Here is a 24,634-nt window from a genome sequence, read left to right on the forward strand (position 1 = left end):
GCTCTGTCAGCTTGGATGGGGACCGTCAGAGATATGAGACTGGGTTCAGATCAGGTTTCTGACTGGGCCACCAAGGACATTCAGAGTTGTCCCTAAAGCCACTCCTGCATCGTCTTGGCTGGGTGCTTTGGGTTATTGTCCTATTGGAAGATGAACCTTTGGCCCAGTCTGAGGCCCTGAGCTCTGGACCAGGTTTTCATTCAGGGTATCTCTTTACTTGGCCCCTTTCACTTTTCCCCCAGCCCTGACCAGTCCTCAGGACGAAGCCTCTCCTCAGTGACAAACTCTCTCCCATAAAGCCCAGATGAGTGGAGAGCTGCAGTGATGGTTGTCCTTCTGGAAGTGTCTCCATCTCCACAGTGTATCTCTGGAGGTCAGAGTGACCATCAGGTTCATGGTCACCTCTTACAAAAACCCTTCTCCCCTGACTGCTCAGTTTGTCAGGCAGCCAGCTCTATGAAGAGTCCTGGCTGTTCCAAACTGATGGAGGACACTGAGCTCCTGGGAACCTTCAATGCTGCAGAAGCAGTTTGTAGCGCAATCCTGTCTCTGAGCTCTGCAGGCAGCTCCTTCCTCCTCATGGTTTTACTTTGAGCTGTGAGACCTTATATAGACAGGTAGATGTCTTTCCATGTCACATCCCATCAGCTGAATTTACCACAGGTGGACTCCAATCAAGGTGAAGAAACATCTCAAAGATGATCAAGACAAATGGGAGGAAGCTGAGCTAAATTTTAAGTGTCATAGTGAAGGATCTGAATACTTATGTCAATGCGATATTTCAGTTTTTCCTTTTTGATAAATAAAAAAAAAAAAATCTGAAATTCTGTTTTCACTTTGTCATTGTGGAATATTGAGTGTAAACTGAGGGGAAACAGATTTAACTGATTACAGCACAAGGCTGCAACATAAAATGTGAAAAAATCTGAATACTCTCTGAATGCACTGTAAGTTTACCTCACTCGTACTTACAGCACGCTGTGCTCCACTAATGTTGGACTAGATAAAATCCCCATACATTCCTTTCGTGTTTAGCAGAAATTGAGCAATTAAGTTTTGACCTGAAAGATGCACTGAATAAGATCTAAAGGGATAACTAACACACTGTGACTGCTGAAATGACATTTCTAGAGCTGTGACCCAATAAACAAAGCCTGTGCGACTGGAAAACTAGAGTAAGACAGATATAGGATGCATGGTTAAAATAAATAATATAAGATTGCAACAAATGTAGACAAGAGCCTTTGTTTGGTACAAACCTACACACCTAAAATACAATACTGCTATGAATATCCATCCTGACAGTGTTAACACCTTGTTTGCTCATGACAAGTGGAAAATTCTGCTTATGTTAAAGTGAGATAGTTGCACCTTTTTCTCACATCAGACTCTTAGACAAGAAATTGAAATGAGTCAGAATAAGGCTGATTACTTAAACAGAGAAATAAAATGCATCAACTTCATTCAAACAAAATGATGTGTTGGAAAGCAGTGATCTCACACCACTGGAAGACATTTCACTTTTTAGAGGAAATTAAGGTTTTGAGACTTTACTGACTTATAAATCACTTTTTTAGTTTCTGGAAGAGTTGTGGCCAAGAACAAATGTGCGTTTCTGTGCAAAGACAGGAGGTGTGAAGTGGGGTTATTGTGTGTGCTTGGTGAGCCCCAGACGCAGCTGTGCGCCCTTACCCTCGCCGCCCTGGAGGAGTAGGGATCCTCGAATAGATTCCAGATCACCGGCTGCCACTTCCTCCACAGGCTGACATTACCGTCGGCAGCCACATCCTCAATGCCGAGCCTCTTCCCGATCTCGTCGTCCTCCTCCCCGTTGTCCACGTTGAGCTCGAACACGTCCAGAGCCTCCTCCGCGTCCCGGTGCTGCCGGTATGTCATCCAGCAGCAGGGCTCCACGTCCGTCTCATCGATTCCCCAGAAGGAGAGCTCCTCCTCGAACAGCGGTCCGCACACATCGGCCGGGCAGTGGAGCTTCCCGGTCCGGTAGTAGTTGAGCACATAGGCGAACACACCCGGGTGGCGGTCGAAGAAGTACTCGTTGGTTCGCGCGTTGTACTCGATGAAGCCGGGGACTTGTTGCAGCTGATCCAGCACGGAGTCGATGTCCGAGTCGGAGGCGAGCAGCGCCAGTCGCGTCCCCGGCAGGGTCTTCAGGGTGGTTTTGTAGGTTTCGTGCCTGGTGCCCCCGACGTTGAGGATTATCCTCTCGTTGTCGTCAAACTTGCCCATTGCTCTGTATCAGACATGACTTGATGGAAAGCGGGGGAAGTTGGCGAGTGCAGTCCGGAGGTAACGGCGAGCCCGACGCGCACACACCCACAGTCCTGATCAAAAAAGCTCCAGGATTTTGGCCGTAGTGGGCAGCATCTTCGATTTCACTCATCCGACGCTTTCGTGGATTTGTGGGGGGCAGAGGGGGATTTCCATCGTATGTTTTGGAAGATTTCTGGGAGGTGGGGGTCGTCGATCTGTATCCCTCAATCCGTTCAGACAGTCGGTGCTCTCGGAGTGTTGAATGATCTCAACCGGTGGCTCCAAATAGACTGCGCTGCTGCTGGCGTTGCGCGTCTCCGGCGTCCCTGCCCTCTCCAAGACGCACAGCCGCTCGTCAGCGTCGGGCTCGTTACTCAGAATATGTAACAACCGCGATTCCTTTAAAAAAAAAAGTAAAGTCATCCACTGCACGAATGCTGCTCTGTCTTTCTTTGCTTTAGAAAAACCAGAAGTTATCTTCAGGGAAATGAACTAGCGCTCATCTCCAGCGCTGCCGTCACGATAAAACAAACTAGAGGGGAAATTTCCATCCTGATAAAGTCCTCTCGCTTTAACCTGCTTTAGTGAACTACAACAACAATCACAGAAAGGGGGCTGAGGAAAGACAGGACTGAAAATAATCATTTCAATCTGAACAAATACGATTATTTAACAACGAACTCTAAAGTGTCTAGAAATTAAACTGATAGCAACAATAACAATTAGGCTACCATTTTCTCTTATTGCGAGTCAAGTCTTAGATCCTTCAATAGGTGAGGCAGCTTAATTGGATGAATTTATCATTATCTATGGGGTTTCCCGTGTGTTTTATAGGGGAGGGGTGTTTTTCCTCTCAGAATCACAGAATGAGTTTTGAGCTTTAACATCCTCTGTCCTCCTGCGCAGTAACGGGAATTATGTGTATAAGTGACTGAAACTGAGGCTTAATTACAGTGACTCATTTGGCAGAAGTTTCTATCCGAATTGCCACAAATGAGTTACAATAATTCTTATTACAAACAAGTCTGTGTGTGTGTAAGTACCAGTGATGTTAAGAGCTGCACAGAAAGTTGTAGTATAGGCAATACTCTTATAAGCAGTAGTAGTTCAGTCAGAGCTCCTGTAAGTAGAGGAGTAAAGGATACAGACGTTAGATCTGAGTTAGTTCAGTCATACCAGAAGCTTCGACCCAACAGGGGGAGGTCGGGGCAGTGGAGGGAGCAGCAGTAAGAAACACAACAGTTATCCTGACAATTTCAGTAGTGACAGTGAGAGAAGGGGCAGGCTATAAAGACCATGCTAAACACCTGGATGAACATGACTGAGTGATACAAGTCAACTGGTTGCCAAACAGCTGCTGAATGAGCCACTGGAGGTGAAACATGGATGAAGTAGTTGGTGCCAACACAACCTCAGTGCTCTATAAATACATATAAATGGTTTAAGGAATAATAGCACCAGGCATAGTAACAGTTACATCCCTTACACTCTCAGGCAGCTAAATAGAACCACTCATTGGCCCCACATCACCCTGTTGTTGCATTTCTCCACTGGCTTCCTGTAAAACTGAGAATACACTCCAAGATCCTGCTGATTACCCATTTACATACTTTGAAGTGACTTACTAGTGAAGGATAACACTACAGCTTCAGTCCAGTAGGAGACCTAGGTACTACATATAAGGCACTGCACAACCTCGTCCCCAGCTACATTTCTGATTCCCTCGTTCCTCATTCCACACCGACCACACCGTTCCTGAAATTTCTTGCTTTTATCATCCCTGATTACTGATTTTCTTATGGAATGAAGGCAGATAGTAGAAGTAGCAGTAGAAGTGGCAGTTATGAGAGCAGTAGTGGGTTAGAGGCACCCAGGCCTAATAAACCTGTCAAAGGAGCCAAAAATGAAGTGTGGGCCCCTTTTGACCCCCATTATGTATCCTGTTGCATTTAAAGACTCTGAAAACTTGTTTTCTCAATCAGCTCCTGACAACGATAAGGTCCTACATTAACACTTTATTATTTTTTTTTTAAATTATTTTTAAACAATGATCAATTTAGATTATTTCACATTTGAAAATTGTTGCTTCAATGTACTCCTATTGGTTGGAGGTGGACTGGACTCAGAATTCACATTACTTCTGACTATATATGATTTCACAACGTAAGCATAATATGAAACAAATTATTAATGAGCCTTACTACAAAACAAGCCCTCAAACTACCAGAAAGGTTCCTTACTATTTTACTCATATTGTACTTAAGTCATGCACATTCACAAATAAATTTTCGACTAAGTAATAACCACACTGTGAACTTGGGGTCTTTGGGGGCACAGGAGTAGTAACACAAATAACTATAGTTTTAATAGCAGTAATGGAGGACAATAGCAGAAATATACTAGTATACTAGTAGCACAGTAGGCCTATTACTTAAAGTAGCTAATAAGACTGTAGGGATTGCATCAGTAATACAGGAAAGCAGAAATACACACAGTACTTGTAGTATTACTAGTAAAGGTTGTAGAAGAAGTTGTGTAATATTAGTAGCTGTAGTGCAGGTAATGGAGGCAGCAGCATTAACAGTAATAGTAGCATGTGTAGAGGTAATTGTAAAGTCAGTAGTAGTGCTCAAAATAGTAGCAGAGACAGTTGTAGTAGAATTAGATGTTGAGGCCATAGTGTTAGTAGCAGCATTAGTGGAGTGTGTGTGTGTGTATATATATATATATGTGTGTGTGTGTTTAGTGTATAGTGTCAGTGGTAAAAGGATAATTATGGGTTAACACTGATGAGAAGTTGTTAAAGCCTTGATGGCGCAGACTATAACTATTTATGTACTATTTACTCTACTCCTTTAGAATAATGCTGTTCACATCATTTATTCATCAAGTGTTTGCATCAAGTGGTGTGCATAGGTGATACAAACAAGGTTCATTCCCAACAGTGCTGACCATGCTAAAAACATCTCTGAACTTCTGAAACCAAGAGCTGAGACGCAGCTGTCTACCAGAAGGCGTGTCATCTGACAGTCTCCCCTCTCCACAGCGTACGAGGAGGAAAGAGTGACATCTTTAGGGAGTCTAAGCACAGCTCAATCAGCGAGGAGACACGGCAGGCAGCTCGCTTATAATTACATGCATCATTATTCCCTGATGTAAGGCTGCTTTGTAAAACTGCAACCTCTGAGTAACCTAATTACTTATTTCCCTTCTTGATCAAATCTGCCAAGAAAATGAACAATAACCTACTGACTGACTTAAAAATGTATATCTCACACTGCCTGGTGCCCAGCGGGGGTTTGAAACCAAAAGTATTCATGGTTCTGTCTTAAGAAAGGACTTCAAAACACACACGCACACACCAGTAAATAGAGATGTTCCGATGCCATTTTTGCTTCCTGATATCTGAACTTTGTATTGGCCAATACCGAGTACTTATCCGATATCACAGCATTAAAAAAAAAAATTTAAATGAACAGCTGTATGACCCTGTATGGAGTAATATGACTGCTGTCATTGTTGTATTGTATGGCTCAGGTTAAACCCTTGTTAAAACATGAACAGATACCTGAATCCCATTGAATCTCTCTTTTATTATCTAATTTAAGTGTCAGTCAAAAAAACATAAAGCTAGGGATAAAGGTAGTCAAACAAAAAAAATAGCACTTCATTCACTATTGCCTCTGCTCCAAATTTAAGCCTTACATATTGTACACATTGACTTTTTACTGGTGGGACTTTTCAGAGTAAAATGTTGCCAAATTGCTGACGTTTTACCAGAAAGCAATTCCTCTTCTGCTCTACAACAGCAGAAGTGACTGCATATAAAAATGGACATATACTCCAGGTCTGAAAAGTGAAGCCAATGCTGAAGAGCCTTAACCTGCTCTCTATCTAATGACCATCAGGGAAAGAAGTCAGATTGTATTGAAGTGGAAAATGGCTCTACTACTTATTTGATTTATGACCTCAGTAAACATTTTCCTGATGAGTTCATGGTCTCAGTCTCTAGTTTCAAGTCTTCTTCAATACAACATGATGTTCATTTTTTAAATTATGGTCCATTTAGAGGAAAATAGACCATAAAGCAGGGTCTGCATTAGGGCGGGGCTACTGTGTGATTGACAGACTGATAATCAGGATAGAGGACAGAGCAGGTCAGATTGACCCCTCACACCACTGTAGCTCCACCTTCTCGTCCAAGATTTCAACATAATAAAATCAAACTCAAGGCTCCAAAATGGCAGTTCACATGCCAATGGGTGACGTCACGGTGGGCTGACACTTGGTGGCTGCACAGCACAACTTCCGGTGTAGGCTGCTGTTTTAGAGCGGGTTAGAAGATGTGTGAAACTATAAAGTTTGTTAAGAAATTACATGGTATCTGATTGGTGCATAGACTTGATTGATGCATTTTAGGCAGTATCAGGGTTTTACAATACTAGTATCAGTATCGGAACAATTCTATCAATAATTGTGAAGTTGATCCCAATGTTATCACATTTAAACTTGTCAAACATTTTCCTAATAAATAAGCAGAGTAAAGACACTAAATAGGTGGCCTTAAATGTGTAACACTAACACAGCAGCCAATATCTGCTCCTCATTAAAAGGAGTTCACATCATAGCCATAAACTACAAAAGACAAAGTAGGATTGTCACTGCACAAGATCTATGACCTTCTTTAACCTTTATCTTTGAGTCTGTCAATTAGATAAATCTCTTTTCTCTAAATCTGTGACTTAATTGTGTCAACTGCAGGCCTACCATAGTTTAAGAGACAGGGAGAGGTGGCACTCAGGAGATAAATTAGTATTGAATTGCAAGCTTTTATTTAAACAGTCAGGGATATCTGACAGACCACAAACATGAGCTCATGGAACATAGACAACAATTAGTTGAAATAGGGAGTTTAGTTAGTTTTCATTTTCAAATTAAAAATCCCAAGATTTTCAGTACATGACAGTTAAGTATGAAACAACAACTGTGGCCAGTGGTGGCCCAGGCTGGCAGGATTAAATCTCGGTGGGAAAAGTGACAAATCCTCATCCACACCACTGTGGTGCTCTAGATCAAGGCTCGAAACCATAAAATACTGAGTCAGTACTTTAACTTACGACACTACCATACATGTGAGTAATTATGTTCTAATTTTGACTTACTATTTCATATCATTTTGACTAGCATGAGATCTTTTATTTATTTTCATCAATTCCCCTGAATGAAAAGTTAAAGCCAACTCCTCATACTTTGAGTCATGCAAAAAGAGTAGAAGCATGATTGCCGTGCACCTGGTGGCATCTCCCTGAGGGAACTGCTGCAGATCCCCTGAGAAACTTAATTCTGTTTCTATCACATTTTCAATGAGCTCGACTTCATTGGAATTCTTACAGATCACCGGCAGAGGTTAACTTGGGTCATCCAGGACATGAGCTCTTTCAAAAACATCTACTCTGGTAACATTACTCATTTTCCACGACCTGCTGCTTCCCACTTTGATTTAAAACGAACCAGCTGGTGAATTCAGACGATTGGGATGCAAAGTCCCTTTAATGTTTTACTAATGAGGCTATTCATCACACAAGATGAAGTATTAGGGACTATAGTGGGTCAAGATGGTCCTTGCCTATAAACAGCTACCCTTGTACTGACCAATACAGGAAGAAAATAGCATCCAGAGTTCTCCTCCTTCTCCCTCCCTTTAATATCTTCACTAAAAATAGAGCAGGCAGATTGCTGATCTTTATCGGGAACAAGAGAGTAAAAAAAATAAAAAAATAAAAAAGTCTATTGGAAAGCCAAGGTCCTTGGCTAGTCCATTTTCCCCAAGTAGAGCCACAGTATCAGTCCCAGAGGGGGCTGAAGGCTAGACAGGCAGCCTTGTCTGGGTCTAATTCAGGTTCACAATAACATCAGAGATGCAGGAATGGGGTATGATACGATTATGTTCAGTGTTTTAAGTAGAGGATTTTGTGGAATAGAAAAGCCAGTTCCAGTGTCTCATTTCAAACTGTGTTAAATAGGAAAAATGATGCTCAATAAAATGAAAACATGATCTAGGCCACAGCAGTGGGCAGGATTCTTCATATTCATTACAAGAAGCTGGAAATGGGACAATAGACATTTTGGTCAACAAAATAAAGACAACAAATTAATGATTGTATATGATAGTCTGAGTTTCAGAGAATTGACTGGATGATTATTGATGCTACTGAAATGTATCCCTTGCACTGAGCTACAGAGCAGTGCCCTTGGAGGACGCAGGCAGGGAGATTTTTCAGTCTGAACTTTCTGCACCATCTTGCACAGACTGTCTGCTGGGTTTGTATCTGATGAAGCACAATACCTCTGCCTCCCTCCCAGAAGTCTGACAACACAATCCTGCTGACTTTGAAGACATCTCAGGAGCAAAAGGACAGATCTTTGTCTGAGGGCAAAAATAAAAGCTCTGCTATTTGAAACGTCCCTTCAAATAATAACAAAACCAAAATACTTACATGCTGAGATCCTGTTCTCAGTAAGAGAGAACCATGGCAGGCTCAGTGATCTCTCTTAACATTTTTCCAACAAATAAATCAAGAAAATAGCATGATCGCATCTAGTTATGACCTCCTTCCGTCACAAATCTCTGCATTTGTTTAAAGGGGTACTCCTATATTGCATTACTATGAAGTTAGAAAACTCGCATGAGCCAGAAGAAACAAAGAAAGGTCAAAATCAAAGCAGCAGAGGTTGAGATATCCTTACTTATTTCCTAGTATTGGGCAACCTCCAAAAAAACTCATTTCCTATGATGGGAATCTTTTCTTTACACTACCCCTGTCTGTTAATGTCCACATCTTTTGAACACCACTAGACTACGAAGATGACATTCACCCTGATCACATTGTCAGGTGTTAAATAATTGCATGAATTTAATTTAAATTTTTATACAACTACAGAAATTGAAAACCTACCCTTGTTTTGATTCCCTATTTCATATTCAATGCATTTGCTTCCGCAATAATCATTTGCAAAGTCTATTTTTTCAGTAGTTTGTGATCTGCACGTCCCGTGTCACCAGTTTAATGCTTCTGTGCAGCAGCAGAAGCAAAGTCGAGGTTTCTGATACAACTTCACCTACTTCCAGTGTGCATTGAAAAAGGAAAGTCTAAAGGGGTCAAAACTCAAGCAACACTTGCAGTATACACAAGAATTGTATTATTACTTGTGGCCTGAAGCTAAAACACGTTGGTCTAATAATAAAGCTGTAGCAGTAGGAAACGGTTGGTTGGCATTAGCAGTAACTTAATACACCTCTGATAGAGTTGCAGGAGAGTGAACAGTAAGGCTGATTTCAATTAGGTAAAATTACGCTGGATTACATCGTGAATGGTTTGCAGTGAATCAGTTGTGCGTAGGTAGGTAATCTGAATCACTAGGGAAAGGCAGACTCACTAACAATGAATGCTACTATATAGAGAGGTGATTACATAATGTAAACACACAGAATGGCTATTGCTTACCATAAACAGTATCAAAATATGTGTTTATAGATTACACTATTAACAATTTTCTTCCCTGCCTTTTGTATTGCCTTTCTTGGAGCACGGTGCCTTCACTGAAACTGTAGGTGGGAACGTTATATTATAAACTCCAAAAACTTTCATGAGATTATCTGTGTTTTTTCATATGTCTTAAAGGTCCCAAATTTGACACTTTTCCTGTGTTTTATTTTAAGTGCTGATATCCATCAGAAGATATATTTGTGGTTTTAAGAACCAAAAAGCATCTCAGTGTAGTTTTACATCTCCTCTCTCCGGCTTCTCTCTGGACCATCTTGTAACAACAGGTCAGTCAGCCAATCAGAAGAGAGGAGCTGAGCCTCTCTTCTGATTGGCTGACTGTTTTCTGAGTGATCTAATAAAAATATAGCAGATTTCAAAGAAACCAAATCCTGCAAGGTTGGATGGTAGGGGGCGTGGCTGAGGGCAGTGACTGTTTTGTTGTGACATCACAAAGTTCCAGAAGTCCTGACGGCTGGTTTTAAGGCTCAGTTTCTGAATACAGGCTGTGTGCATTTCTCTGTGGACTGAGGCTTTGATACTTTCACAGTATTAATATAGAACCTAAGTCTGATCTATAATCAAAAAACACATAGCAAGTAGCACAAAGCAAGTCATACAACATCTCTTCATTGTTATTTGCTCAGGTGAAGATAGCAGCCCATCACAGTTAGAGCAGTTAGAGCAGCAAATAATTACCATTACTATCTCATCAGACTGATCAAAAAGCATATGAGTTGTGTCAATAAACACACATTAAGCTCAGCTAAGCGTGCTTTAAACATTGAGTCCTTACACATAAAAACATTTTATATTCACCCTTGAGGATGTTTTTGGTGAGATTAGAAGTCCAGTGTAGCCCTGAAGGGAATGGTGGGAGGAATTAGTTTTTTTTTTTGTTTGTTTGTTTTTTTGCAGCCCATGCCAGCTCCACTACCAACACTTTCAACTCCATTCACAACCATGCAGTAAAATAAAAAACAAATTATCCAGCTAACCACAGGCCCATGGATGGAATTAGGCAGAAATCCCAGTGGAAGAAAATTGAGCTGATTAAATGTTGAGAGAGCCAAGCTAATTTGTGATGAATCCCAGATCTTTTTCCTACGCTGTATGAGAGGAAGTCATTTATAAAGTCTGTATGTCCAATTATAAGTTTTGATTAGAAGAGGGTGGTTTATTTCACCAGGAGACATTTTCAAAATACTTAAGGTTTGTTGGAATTAATGAGGAAGGGAGCGTGTATTACGCTTTGATCTTCATTACTCATTGATATTCAGTGCTCAGTAATGTTCTGTGTTTGACTACCTTTAAATAGGTCTATTTTTAATCCATTTTGCACATGAAATAAATGATGTTTGAATATTTTTTATGTTGACATATGCTACAGAAATAATTAGCCATACCCAAACCAGCAAACAGATGCCCAGAGATTTGATCTTACTGCCTTTGTTGTAACTGTGTTCCTGTGGTGCCATCTGCAGGTAACGGGGGGGAGCGTCGACACCGCCTGTAGCTTGAATCCACCTCAGGAACCACATGCTGAGTCTGTGGATGCAAACAAGAGGACTGAGCTTCCAGATGGAGTGTGATACTGAGCCGATGATGACTGAATTATCCAAGTCTTAATAATTGACCCATTTATTAACATTTATAAAATCCTCTGATGCTGGCCTATGTGGATGGTCCTTCCTATCACAGCTCGAGAACGCAGCTTGACAAATGTACAATTGTATTTAAAGACCCAAAATGTTGATGTTTGACCCCGACAGGTGTTTTCACGTATTTTGCCTAATTAGACCTTTTCTCAAGGCCCATGCTTAATTGGCATGTCCATCTCTCCTAGGTGTTCCTGTAAACGTCAACCTTTTTTCACAGCAGACATTAGGACTGGTCATAAAGCATAGGTGCCATGTTAATGATCCTTTAAATGTCCATGTAAGCTATTCCCTGAGACTGAGGCAGCTAAATGGAATTCAGTCATCATTAGCTAATGTTATTCACACATGTGCTTTTTCCACTGTACTCAAAGGCTTGAAGTCAAGTGGCAGCCATGATAAGTGCTGGCCTACTCCTCTAAATGATAAGGAAAGGAGTGCTTCAGTGCTTCCTTTCTTATCCCTTTCTTATCCCCTTTAGCAAGTTAGTTTCCCTTTCATAATTACTGAACCTTCCTTTATGAGGGGAAAGGGAATGCCATCCCACAACTCCTCACTGCAGCAATATTTAAGTCGTTTTTCCACTGCAGATCCTCATGGAAGTAGAAACAACAGCACGTTTTATAGTTGTGGCAATCCAAAACATTGCCTTTGCTTCAAATCCATAAATATAGATTTCTCTTTCAAATCCAGTTAGGAGTCATCCCAAAGGACAAGCCTATTAAATTATAGTTTACAATATCACAATTACAACAATATTCCATGTACATACATTTTAAATTTCAATGACCCAACTCTTTCTATTTGTGGTATTTCTCTCATGTCCTGAAGGAGTACTTATCGTCATTAAATCTACTAGTTTTTTAGAAAAAAGAAAAAAAAAGGAAAAGGAAAAGAGGAAAGGAGACTTTCTTGACTTTTCTACTGCAGCCCAGCACTTCACTGTGAGTCGCTTCACCTGCCTCTCAGCTCCATGGCGCATTAGTATCTTTCAGTTGATTGGCGTGAAGGCTTCGCACTTCACTAGTGTTTGTTTGTTTGTTTGTTTGTTTGTTTGTGTGTTTCTCCCCCTGATCGCGCCCTTTTGGTCGCAGCAGGTGTTTGTCATACACAAATAAGCTTTAAACCGACTGTATCAAACGAACAAAGTTAAAAACAAGCTAGCTAGCCAGCGCATTAAAATATTTACTACCTCAGAATTGGCGAAGAGGTAAACGGAGCTAGATGTTGATATAATATTGAACTTCCGTCCATCAGGTCGCTGGAAGCATGACTCTACATCTATGCTAATGTTGCTCTGTCCGCTGGACGTGTGTGCAGGTTAACTGCTCGCTAACACTTTAGCTATAGAAACTTACAAGGACTGCAGGCGCCGCTAACGCCTACTTTTATGATGAGTTTAGGGACCTCACACGATTTCCACCAAAGCTCTGCTTAATGCCAGCGATTAGAAAGATTCATTCGGGGTTTAAGTGCCTTGAATGACAGAGTTGAGTTCATGAGTATGTAGCTCTGTGTTATTGGGCGCCAACTTGGATATTATCTCTGAAAAGTTCCCCAATTACACAACTACAACTTGGACACCGCCATGTTGGAAATGACTAATTCTGAAAACTCCTTAATGTTCAGAACGCAGCATTAACGTACGTTTAAGCAGGCGATCAGAGTAAGAGAGAACACCTGTGTGGGCTTCCTCAACCTCCAAAGAGGTTTGCATCGCATCCATCCTCCAACATGTGTATGAAAATTATTCAATTACTTTCCCCAACTACTCACAATCTACCAGGAAACTATATATACATCTATCGTGGTTAAAGCTTAATAACCACTCTGCTTTTAAATGTCATACAAACCAACAGCATCTTCTTTTTTTTTTTGGTTTTATTTCCTACTAAGGCAAGCTGAGGTTTTTCCACCCAGCTCTGACAAAACACACAACAATGAACACAGAAAGGTAACTCTGCTTAAAGGGAAAGAAAACATTTCTAAAACAACTTAAGGCAAAGATTTGCAATAATTTCAATGTGTAAAACTTAAATATCAGAAATGAAGACAGTGAAATATGAGGCAGAGGAAAACATCCCATGCACAAGACCAAATATTTCATTCCTAATAAGGCAATGATTTGTGGGCTGCACATGATAAGACTGGGTCATATATCATTACAAAATAAAGTCTACATTACAGGGACTTTTCATTTTGGCAAAAAATGATAACTACTATTATTTTATTGTGTTTTTTAGCACGCTGTACTACATCAGCATTTGAGCTACTATCGTATACTGCAAAGTTAAATGAAATGACAATATTATCCTGAATTGTGCTCATCATTTTCTCAGCTGTAACACACAGGCACATATGATGTACAGAGATTAATTGGTGCCATTGTAGCCATAATAACAGTCATGAATGCTCATTATTAACTGACATTAGCACACATTACAAGGACCTAAATTTGTTAATTATATTTAGAAATTTAGACACGCAAACTTAAAGCCTCAACACAGTGACCTCCTGCAACATATTTAAATCACAATTTTAAAAGAAAGATTTAAATATAAGGCAAAAGTGACAACTGATTCATTTCTATGGTAATGGTATCCAATAAATATCTAACATACAAACAAACACATCCAAAAGAAATCTTATTAACGAAAGTAATGTAACATTGAAGCTGTAGAAATGCTGAATGTGAATTTATGTTTCAGGCTCATCAGATGATTGTCATTCTCCGTGTGTATGAATAAATGAAAACATCATGCAGTCACATTGTGCAGGCAAAACAGTCATAGGAAATAAAACATGCACAAATATGATTTGACGCATTGACAACATGCCACAAGCCCAAGATTACACTTCTAACATGTACGTTATAATATTCTGCAGTCTGAGTAGGCTCATCACATCCAGCATTAATGTCAATCCCTTTATGATAAAAAAAGAAAACACTTTATATATTCAAAAAAGGGAAATGAACATTTTTATGGTAAAACTTTGATGCTATTTGCAGTTTGACTTATGACTGACACTGGATGCATTGTTGTTATTCCCATAGATACCTTAGGGTGAGAGCGCAGGATGGATGCAACAATGGCAGCATGTTTCCTGCAGACTAACAGACAGAGAAGCTGAGTTTTTAAAAACATCCAAGCTCATGTGGCATTTATCTTGGTGAAATAATGATGTCAACAGACCGTTCTCACAGCAGACACTTCCACTGGTTATAGCAGGAAAAGCAGAAGTTAAACAAACACTAGCGATGTTTTGTTTCAGTAAGACATGTCAGTGAGCCAGCACGCACAGCAGCATCTGGACCTGACGGAATGGAGCCATGTTAGCAGACTCCATTGACCACCACACATTTCAGCATGGATGATACATGCTCTACATGATTGCCGTTTTCTAACCGGTGCAAACCTAAACTGACAGTGACAGTGCGAAGTGTGAATGTGTAACCGAAACTGTACATAAAGCAATTTCATTCCAAAATCAGGCAAGTTTAAAAAGGTGAGAGCTAGTGTTATAAAATGACTGACAACAGTATAGTACAGGACATCAGGGCTCTATGTTCCTGTCAGCACAAAGACTGAATACCTTGTGGTTTGTCTCATGTGTTAGTGTTGTACCCAGTGCAGGAGTGAGAGGAGCAGCAAGACGGGAGGGAGGAGACCCATGCAGATGAGGGTAAAAAAGCTCTTTTCTGAGATCAAGGACCTGGGGGCAGATGTTTGGACAAAAGCAGTTTCCCTCACCTAAACTGGTTATTTCTGATAATCAGAATGTGTGGTGAGAATGTGTGCACATCACACATGCACCTTTTTTTTTTTTTTTTTTTTTAAGAGTGATCTTTTAGAGCAGGGGTTTTCAAAGTCTCTGTGGGGAGCTGAGACTGACAGCGCCCACAAACACACCACAAATAGGAAGTGTGTTGCAGTATGTTGCACTGGTGTCAGTTTTTAGCCTGTATTTGTTGAGGTTTTGGCAAAGTAGCACCATTGAATAGATGCCAAATTAGCCATTTCTGTTTTGTGAACCCATGGTGTGCAGACAACTATGACTGGATAAATGTGATACTGAAGAAAAGATTTGAAGTTTACTAGTGATGGATGATGTAATTACTTGGGATGGACATTGAAAATACTGATCTTCTTGTGAAGTGTAACTCCCACTATGTTTGAAAATGTGTATCATGTCTGTGTGTTCAGTAATATCTCAGAGCAGGAGTGTGATTTCTGATGCAACTATAGTCTTTAATCACCTCCATTAGCTGTAACAGCCACTGCTGCAGCTCAGACTACTGTGTTGATAACAGATCCAATCAGGAGTCATGTTACAATAACCAACTTCCTGTTGTTTTCAGAATGCACCAGCCCCTTTCATCTGGCCCTACACCCTAGCTTTAGCTACTCTCACTCCGTTTGCATGTTCGTGTGGAGGGTCCGCTCCAAACCAAATGACCCTTAAGATGGAGTGGGTGATAAAGCCTCCAACACCAAGTCTGCATCGATGCAGGCTTACAAGCCAGACTCCCTGAGAGGCGCAGGATGGAGGAAATGTCACATTTGACTTGATCATTTGAAGAACTATGACAAAATAAGGATCTAATCAGATTAAGATTCTGATTAAATTAGGATGGCAAATGAAAAAAAATATTCAACAAAAAAGAAATGTGGCTAAAGAAGCATGAGACTGAGTTTTTAAATTATTCAATTAATAATTTTCCTTTCACAAGCTCACTGTGCCGTGAATGTAATGAAGTTGTGTCACTGCACATTAACCAGCATCTTTGTCAGTGTTCTCTTTCAGATTATCTTTTAGATCAATAGTGATTTATGAGTATATCCTATATTTTGGGTAACAATGAATTTCCTGCTTCCATCAGAGAACGGTACTGGTGTATCTGTACCCTCTGCCTTAATAAAGAGTTGCTCCACAGACACAAGTGGGACTCTGCACAGTGTAGGGACCAGATTGGAATTGGACCAGTACCCTTGTGTGTATCCCTGTCTCCTCCACCTGCTCACCCCTGTGGACCCAGGCCACAGTTAGAAAACCTGAGTTTTGTGATGCCTCTGCAGCAGGAAGGTCATTGACGCAGTGTGTGCTGAGCCAGACTAGATTAGTGACATTAATGGGACTTTTACTCATCATCCATCACTGCTACAAATCAAGTTACTACGTGGGCTGCACCACATTATCCTGTATGTCAGTACAAATGAAAATTCAACTTTGATTACAACAACAAAAAGAGGTGATGACGAGTCACCAAATCCATTTCAACAAATCCTTGAGCTCACAGCACCCTGTACCTATATGACCTTGTGTGCATGATCTACAGTTTGTGCTGGTCTTTGTGGCTGAAACAGGAAAATACAGCCCTGTGTGTTTAATTAGACACCTTTCCTTATGAAGTTATTGTTGGTTATTAAAGCGTTAGGGTGTGTGTCCATATAGTGTTTTCTTTTTGAGTGCAAGCTTCTTTTTTCAGTTGTTACCAATGAGGAGAGCGTATGCTGCTGTTCGCTGCTCTCTGCCTTCTTCGTGCAGTCGTTTGTAGCCGCTGGTGTCACTGTAGCTCCTTTTCAGGCAACCAATCAGAAAGGGGTCGGACTTGTCACCCTGGCAACCCAAAAAATGGAGGAGAAGCTTGTTCTGACCGTGTGTGTCCATCCAGAGCTGTATAACATCAGACAGAAAAGACCTGGACTGGACTCCATCTAACAGCAGCTCTTGGACAAGGTGATGACATTCACCACGTTGTCTCCAACGGGTCGTGTCACACGCCCACATCCTCCACTGAGCGGCGTCCAGCTCATCCATGCACAGTATGAGCGCAAGCATCCTCCGGTTGGTGCTCATGGTGAAAAACCAACGTCAAAAAGCAAAGTGGAGATACTAGTTTATCATCTAACAGTGGTGGTGCTATGTTGTCAAGATATTGTTGTCATAGAAACAAAACCCTGGCACAGCATGTCTGTGATGAGGTGCTCCCCAGCTCGCTGCCAGCACTACTCTGCCTGAGGAAAACACTATATGGACACAACCTTATAAGTCGACAGCCTTTTGGAGGGAAAACCTTTCAGATAATAAATATTGATAATGACCTATCACTTCTCTATACAGTGCAGAAGTGCTGCAGTGAGGTCATTCAGGCCTGGTGCGTCGCCTGAGGCCGGATGCAGGCAACACCTCCTCAGTGTTCAGCTCATGAGAGTCCTCTAGTGAAGGCATGAGCTCACTGTCCTCCAACTGTTCCTCCTCCTCCTCCTCCCCTTCTTCCAATGCATCATCTTTCTCCACTTCCCCGTCAGATTCCTCTGGTATGAGCTCCTTCATCTCTTCACCTTCCGTCGCAGCCTCGTCTTTAGCTTCTGAAGGCCTCTGATAGACCTGATCAGAGGCCTCTGCTGCTCCACGGCTCTGCTCGTCCACTGGAGAAGCTTCAGCTGTCGAGGAGTCGCTGGCCCCGAGGGACTCGATGAGGTGGTCCAGATTACGCTCACAGGACGGCTCTGAAAGAGTCAAAACAAGTGACGTTAAGTAAATGATATATTCTGATAAAACTGTGTCATTCTCTACTGAAACCAGTATTTAGGTGCAGTAATGTCCCAGTGAGGCCAGCTGCTAAAAAACGTTACCTGTAGTCTAATAGCTCACACAGTGAAGTCGGTTTAATGCTCATTTCCACTTCACTAGTTTTCATTCACTTACTATTCAAGCTCTATTTGGTTACCATCAATAAAACTTCCTATAGATGTTTCAAAGTTAAAGGCTACTAGGAATGGGAGAAATTGTATCCCTTTTAACTTGAAAAGCTGTACAGGAAGTGTTGCGTTCATTCATCACTATTTTAACTAGAATCCTCCACCAACCAGCCAAGTTGCAGGATATATGGTCAGAATCTCTCCTTCCTGTGTTAGTTTTGAGTAATGGCCAGAGGTATTTTTGCAGAACATTATGACGTCACAATGAAGTTGTTACAAAATGCCATAACTTCATTTTATCCTGATACACATTTGAGTTATTGTGAGTTATGGCCAAAAACGTGTTTGGGAGGTCACAGTGACTTTGACCTTTGACCACCAAAATCTAATTACTGCTAATCCTTGAGTCCAAATTAATGCTTGTGCCAGATTTGAAGAAATTCCCTCAAGGCGTTACTGAGATATCTCATTCACGAGAGTGAGATGGATGAACGTACAACTTGAAAACAGAACGCCTCTGACCGTGGCTGTCGCCAGTGCTGAGCCATAAAAACAGCAAAATGGAAGCAACAGGAAGACATCACACAGTAAACAGTATTTCTGTTAGAAAGTAAAGAAACACACCCCAGTGGTGGGTTTGACATGACTCTGATGGTATTAATACAGTGGAACACTGTGTGCACAAAGTTTGCAGTACACAGTATGCAAATGTGTCTATGCTTTGTGAGAGAGGTCTGGTTTCCTCCCTCTGCACACGCAGCTCAGAGTCGTCCTGCTGTTTTCTCTGCATCAACCGACATGTTTTAATACACAACCTCAGGCTACCAAACCACAGGCTTCATGCAAAACACGTCAGTCCAGCTGCACTGGAGACCAGTCAAACGTCACAGACTCACTTCTTTCTTCTTTCACACCTTTGCTGCAGGTTGTTTTCTGATCTGTTTGCAAATTTGACTTCAACCACGTTCATGAGTGTAAACATGGATGCAAAACACTTGAGATGTGAATCATTGTGGCAGCTCCAGTTGAATTTCAAATCGCAGCTTAACATAACAAGACACGCAACAGCGGAGACATGCTGGGCACTTTGCAAACTGTGAGTGCAGCATTATCAATATCTTGTTATACAGCCTGCAGCCAAGTTAGCATCATTCATGTGCCTGATCTCTGTCAGTGTGCACAGTGATCCTAAACTGGATTAGTCTGCAGTGTGAACACAGTGAGACATCTGATCAGCCCACCGTTGATGTTCAGGGGTGGACAGTCCATCCCTCTCTTCTTCATCAGGTAGCGGATGGTTTGTAGTTGAGACATAATCTCATTTTTCTGGTCCTGAGCCACAGACTTCACACTGCAGAGAGATGACAGGTGAAAACTCATCTCAGATCCTTTAACTGGGGGAGAAATATATTTTATCACAGGAATCAGTTACGTATCCCATTATCAACAACCAGGTGAAGGAGGGAAAATATAAAAATAAAATCTTTTCTACAGAAATCATTTTCAGAAAACAAATAATTTTTTCAGATTTCTGTTATAAACAGTTGAAAACAGTGATATTAGTGAAATCTAAATAATAACAAGTCACATATGTGGGTATTCAGGAAGTAACAGTGACATTCAGAATTTCAGTTGTAAAAATGTCAAACTGTGAAAATATCTGGTGTCATTTTCATTCTACCAAAACAGAAGAACCTTTACTTTAAATGTATTTATTTAAAACCAGCCTACTCCAGGGTAATATGCTGCCATATCATTCCACTAATATCCCACTGAGAAATAATGGTAATGTGTGATCGGGTGGAGGTCTCAAAATCGGGGGAAATCATTTGTTCAGGTGTGTGGCAGGTGGATTATTGAGTCATACACAGGTTCAGATGACATAAGGGCTGACAGCTTATTTTGTGTATTATGAAAAAGCATATTTCCTCAAAATGTTGAACTATTCCTTTAAACTTAATGCGCTTCTTTCACCAACTTCTCATGAAATCCAAATGAATTTTTAGAGAACTGGAAACGATCCATTTTTTTCCCACCTCACTCCCCCCAGTTCCAGTGAATTTACAGTGTTTATATGACAGTGAGGATTATGTTTCAGGGCCACAAATATGTACACAGGGTGCGGTGTGCACACCTGGAGACTGTGACAGCTGACACTCACCAGTTAGTGAGCGGGTCCAGCTGCGTGAGGATGGAGTTGAGCATCCTCTCTGTCTGCGCCAGCCTTTGTTCCAGCTCGTTCAACTGGTTTTCTGCAAAAAAACAAACAAGAAGGATGAAAGCTTCTTAATTAAAATTTTAATTTCTGGTGGTAACCAAATGTGTGTGACCAAAAAGAAAAACACAGGTATGCAAACAGAAACCCCACTGCATTAAACACACACCTGCCTCCACTGATTTTTTGGCCCCTTTTGCAAATTTGTCCCTTTGTGCCTGGTCATCTGCAGACTTGACCTGTGAGTTCAAAACAATGTAGTGATACACATTTTACATTTACTAGTACTACTTTATTTAATATTTGACATTTTATATTTGAACTTTGTCATGTCTCTGCTGTTTGTGAGGTCACACTGGAGTGAGACCTTCATTTCTTTATCTCACCTTCAAAAACTTGTAGGCTGCGAACACTCCGACTCCGATGGCGTAGAGCGGCATCAGTGTGAACACGTAGCCCTTGTTGCTGTTGGATTTGTACTTGTCACTCTTCAGCTCCTGCTCCATCAGCTTCTTCATCTGTTGCATGTTCTCAGGGGTCTGAGGGGAGCCCGGGGCGTTCATGGGCTGGCCCCTGACTGCTCCCGGGCCTGGACCTGTTGCCACAAAAACAAACAGTCTCATTGATTATTCAGCCTGAGTGTGGGTGTCTATGGAAAGTCAGACTTAGCTTCTGTAACTTGAACTACAATTTATCTGCCAGTGTTCAAATGGCTCTTTTTTAGTGTGACAGTGAACATGGTGTGTCCCATCATACTGGTTTCACACATCATCTTTTCAACAGTTTAGCTGTCTACAACATTCAGCCCTCCCTGTCATTCTCATGTCTTGTCACTCCACTGACCGCAGTCTGTGCAGCTGGTGACATTTAGCTGGCGACACTCAGGGGCTTGTGGGAAATGGTATTTGTTACAGAGAACTATATAATAGAAATTAACAATATGGTGGCAGACTGTGATTCTTCATCTTTAAGGGAGCCACTCACTTCTGCTTGTGGAGTGATTGCACTGTACATCAGTAGCTGTACCACCCAGCATGTTTCCTCTTCCAATTTCACATTATGTCTTATTCTGCACACTATTATTCAAATGTAAAGTTATTTTAAAATGTCATTATTTCTGTCATACCATCAAGTTCCTGGCCTCTCCTCTTCTGTCAAATGTATAGGCCTGATTGGAAATGTTGCTATTTAAGAGCCACTAAAAACAGAACTATTGTATAAACGCTATAAACGCTATTAGATCAGATTTTCAGAGTTTCAGACTGGGGGAAATTTAGGTGAACGCCCCACAAAGTCATAACAGCAACTCAGAAAGGCGGTCTAAGTTTTGGTACAAGACTGGCCGAGCTGTTGACGTCAGATACACAGAAACACAGCAGACGAAAGTAAATGTTTGGTTGATGGTAAGAAATATTTGATTAATGCTGCAAATGTACATATTGCATATCAATTTTTCGAACATTTCATTTGTAATATGGTGTTAGGTTGTGACTGTTAGCTGCTGTCCACACTGAGTGGCCTAATGTGGGTACAAAAGTTATTCATTAGCAGGAAACAGCTATTAACATGTTGTTTTAACACTCCAAGCAATGAAATACTGAACATCATCTTTGTAGCGTCCCTGTCTGACTTAAAGCCCATGAACACATCCAAGTCGGAGGAATGATTTCCAAACTTGGGAAATGGGATCGATTTGAGGAGCACATGAATGCAGCATTGCTTCTTCACTTCTACAGGGCAGCTGGTACGCCCACTTTCATGCCAACAGGTCACTAATGGTTTGACATTAGGCAACAGATGCTCCACAGCTGTTAGAGCGCACCTGGCAAGGGAGACCAAACCAGATTAGATGTTCCTTTACTCTGAGTGTGGCTCCCTCTTTGCTGCTTCCTGCTGTGAGACTGAAAAGTACAAATCATCTCAAAGGAAAACACAGAAACACAGGAGACAGGTGTGACTGTCTGTGGATCCTGACGCTGCATCTCTTAAACTGTGCAATGCAGCCTGTGTTTTTACAGTGGATTGTACCTTTAATAGACTTTACAGGACTCCAAAGGTGCAGAGCATCTGTGCCCCATCACACACTGAAGTCCTTCAGCCGTGACCATATCCCTCTGCATACAGTCTTCTGTCAAGACTTTTATTTTGGGAGAACTTATTGGTGCACTCGACGGCTAATGCAGACTGAAGAGACGAGGGGGCTCGAAGCAAAGCGGCACACATGCGGAGGCAGACAGGAGCCCCACTGCAGCCAGCAGACCTCCTACCTTTCCTGGTGTAGCGAGGGTCAAACCGAGTGTCCTTCGTCCCGGTTCCGCCGCCGACGCCAAACAACCTCGGCAGGACGACAAACGTGAAGAGCACGGCCGTGAAAGCCAGGGCGACTTGTTGTGATGTGGACAGAACCATCCTACCGCGGAAGCCACGAACGGCACGACACACCGGCCAGAAAGCGGCCCAGGCGAGCCGCTGAAAGACGAGGCTGAAGAGGCGGGAAACCAGGAGGAGGCGCCGGGCTGTTGGAGTTATTTACAACGAACAACAGCGGGACTTCCGCGGTGTGACAGCAGGCTGCTCGGCCCAGGACAGCTGCGCTCCACCCCGCCGCCACCAAGAGCAGCACTTCCGGGACAGGCGTTTCAGAATAAAAGCCTTCACTGAAAAATTAAACTTGCCTGTGACAGTGCTAATAATTAATAACCTATTCTATATTTATTGTGTTTTATACATTTCATAATTGTAAACAGTAACAATCAGTGCTAAGGTATTTTGAAATAACAATAATAAACAAATGAATAAATAAATAAATAAACAGCAACAATGGAGGAAAGCATGGGGGGGGGGGTCGTATAAACAGTAAAAAGTATCTCTTGAGTCACTGGTTCACAGAGTGGGGTCCGGGGACCCCCTGGGGTTCTTGAGGAGGATGACAGGATGACTATTTTGGTCATGGGTTTCAAACACATTCTATATTAAAACATTTAAAAGCAAAAATCTAATAAGATGGGTGACCGAAAAAAGTGACCAGTACATTCATGTAAAGTAATTAAAAGTAAAAGTTCTGCAATCCTACTTATGTAAATGCACATGAGTATTATCAGGAAATTGTATTGACAGTATCAAAAGTAAAAGCACTTGTTCTATAGAAAAATGGCTCCTGACAGGACATTATACTGATGCATCACGGTATAAGCAGCATTTTGTTGCTGTAGTGCTGTAGCGTGCCTGCAGTTGCTGGAATAAGTTGGACCCTCTAGGGTTTTCCGGGAGTAGTGGGCTCTGTTAATGTCCACTAATGCTTGAAGCTGTGGTTCAGTGGTTTTGATCACACCCCTCTGTCAATACTGGTGCATTATGAGAACCATATTATACTTGAAATATTTTAGTATATTTGTGGTCACAAAGTAAATGTTTAACTTTGTTAAAATCATGAAGGTTTCAATTTCACATAGCAACAGCTATAATGGCAGTTTTGTGTTAGAATATGGACAGAAAACCCCAGGAGCGTGCCTCATTTTTTTCAGGAGTTGCCATTGTAATGGGGTGAGCTGGAGGTTGTGTATGGGTGCCCTTCAAGTGGAAAAAAATGACATTTAGGGTGCCCTTAAGTCTAACACACTGAAGTGCAGGATTGGGTGGTCTTTTAATGAACACAAAACATGGTGAACAGTCGTATAAGGTGAACTGTATGAGAGAAAAACACTGTGAGATGCCCTTCCAGCACAGAACTCGCTTATTTGCTCTGCCACACCCTCTTCAGATTGTTCTATTGTCTCAACTGCATCAATGGAGAGATCGTCCTCCGAACTGGAGCTGATCAGACCCAGCTTAGAAACAAAGAGAGAGACGTCACTGCTGACTATGACAAGGTTATTAACTTTTATGAACTCCTGAACAAAAGAAGGGCTCTCTTTTGGTTTCACCAGTCCAATCAAAACAACTAATTCAGCTTTTCTTTTTATTCCGGATCACAATATGAAATGTTGGTAATGTGGCCTTTTGATAACTGGTGATTTCTCCATGTGACTGCAAAAGTGATGCTAAAAGTAACGCGAGGATGCTTTAAAATAATGCCATGAATATTTTTGTGCACAATTCGGCCGATAAGTTGTTCCAAGCATGTTTGAGAATGTCCTATAGTTCCTCTGTGGATTCAGGCTGCCTCAGTTCTTTCACTTCAGGAAATCCCACACCGACTCACTGATGTTGAGATCTGGGCTCTGTGGGAGCCAGACCATCTGC

The 24,634-nt window shown here is 41.5% G+C and overlaps 2 protein-coding genes across 6 annotated transcripts in view; both read right to left on the reverse strand.

The window, feature by feature from the left end:
* kcnc2 (potassium voltage-gated channel, Shaw-related subfamily, member 2) overlaps positions 1 to 17,621 on the reverse strand; it is a 118,621-nt gene extending 101,000 nt beyond the window's left edge. For 4 of the 5 annotated variants that reach the window (XM_071503058.1, XM_071503057.1, XM_071503055.1 and 1 more), the window contains exons 1-3: positions 12,666 to 17,621; positions 11,260 to 11,363; positions 1,693 to 2,670 (exon numbers count right to left, since the gene is read on the reverse strand). In XM_071503058.1, coding sequence (XP_071359159.1) covers positions 1,693 to 2,247 — 555 coding nt within the window. In that variant the 5' untranslated portion in view covers positions 2,248 to 2,670; positions 11,260 to 11,363; positions 12,666 to 17,621. Of the gene's footprint in view, positions 1 to 1,692; positions 2,671 to 3,314; positions 3,392 to 11,259; positions 11,364 to 12,665 lie in introns of all 5 variants that reach the window. The other variant, XM_071503056.1, reaches the window with a different exon arrangement.
* LOC139635579 (coiled-coil domain-containing protein 107) lies at positions 17,618 to 22,801 on the reverse strand. The gene is made up of 6 exons (XM_071503048.1): positions 22,660 to 22,801; positions 20,779 to 20,987; positions 20,562 to 20,631; positions 20,339 to 20,429; positions 19,419 to 19,528; positions 17,618 to 17,985 (listed from the first exon to the last, which is right to left on the reverse strand). Exons 1-6 carry the CDS (start codon positions 22,799 to 22,801, stop codon positions 17,618 to 17,620), a joined length of 990 nt encoding a protein of 329 aa, XP_071359149.1.
* Positions 22,802 to 24,634: the final 1,833 nt, after the last annotated feature.

This window comes from Trachinotus anak, unplaced genomic scaffold (assembly GCF_046630095.1).
Source record: "Trachinotus anak isolate AG129_WGS33_773 ecotype Australia unplaced genomic scaffold, CSIRO_AGI_Tana_v1 ptg000018l, whole genome shotgun sequence".
Taxonomy (NCBI): Eukaryota; Metazoa; Chordata; class Actinopteri; order Carangiformes; family Carangidae; genus Trachinotus; species Trachinotus anak.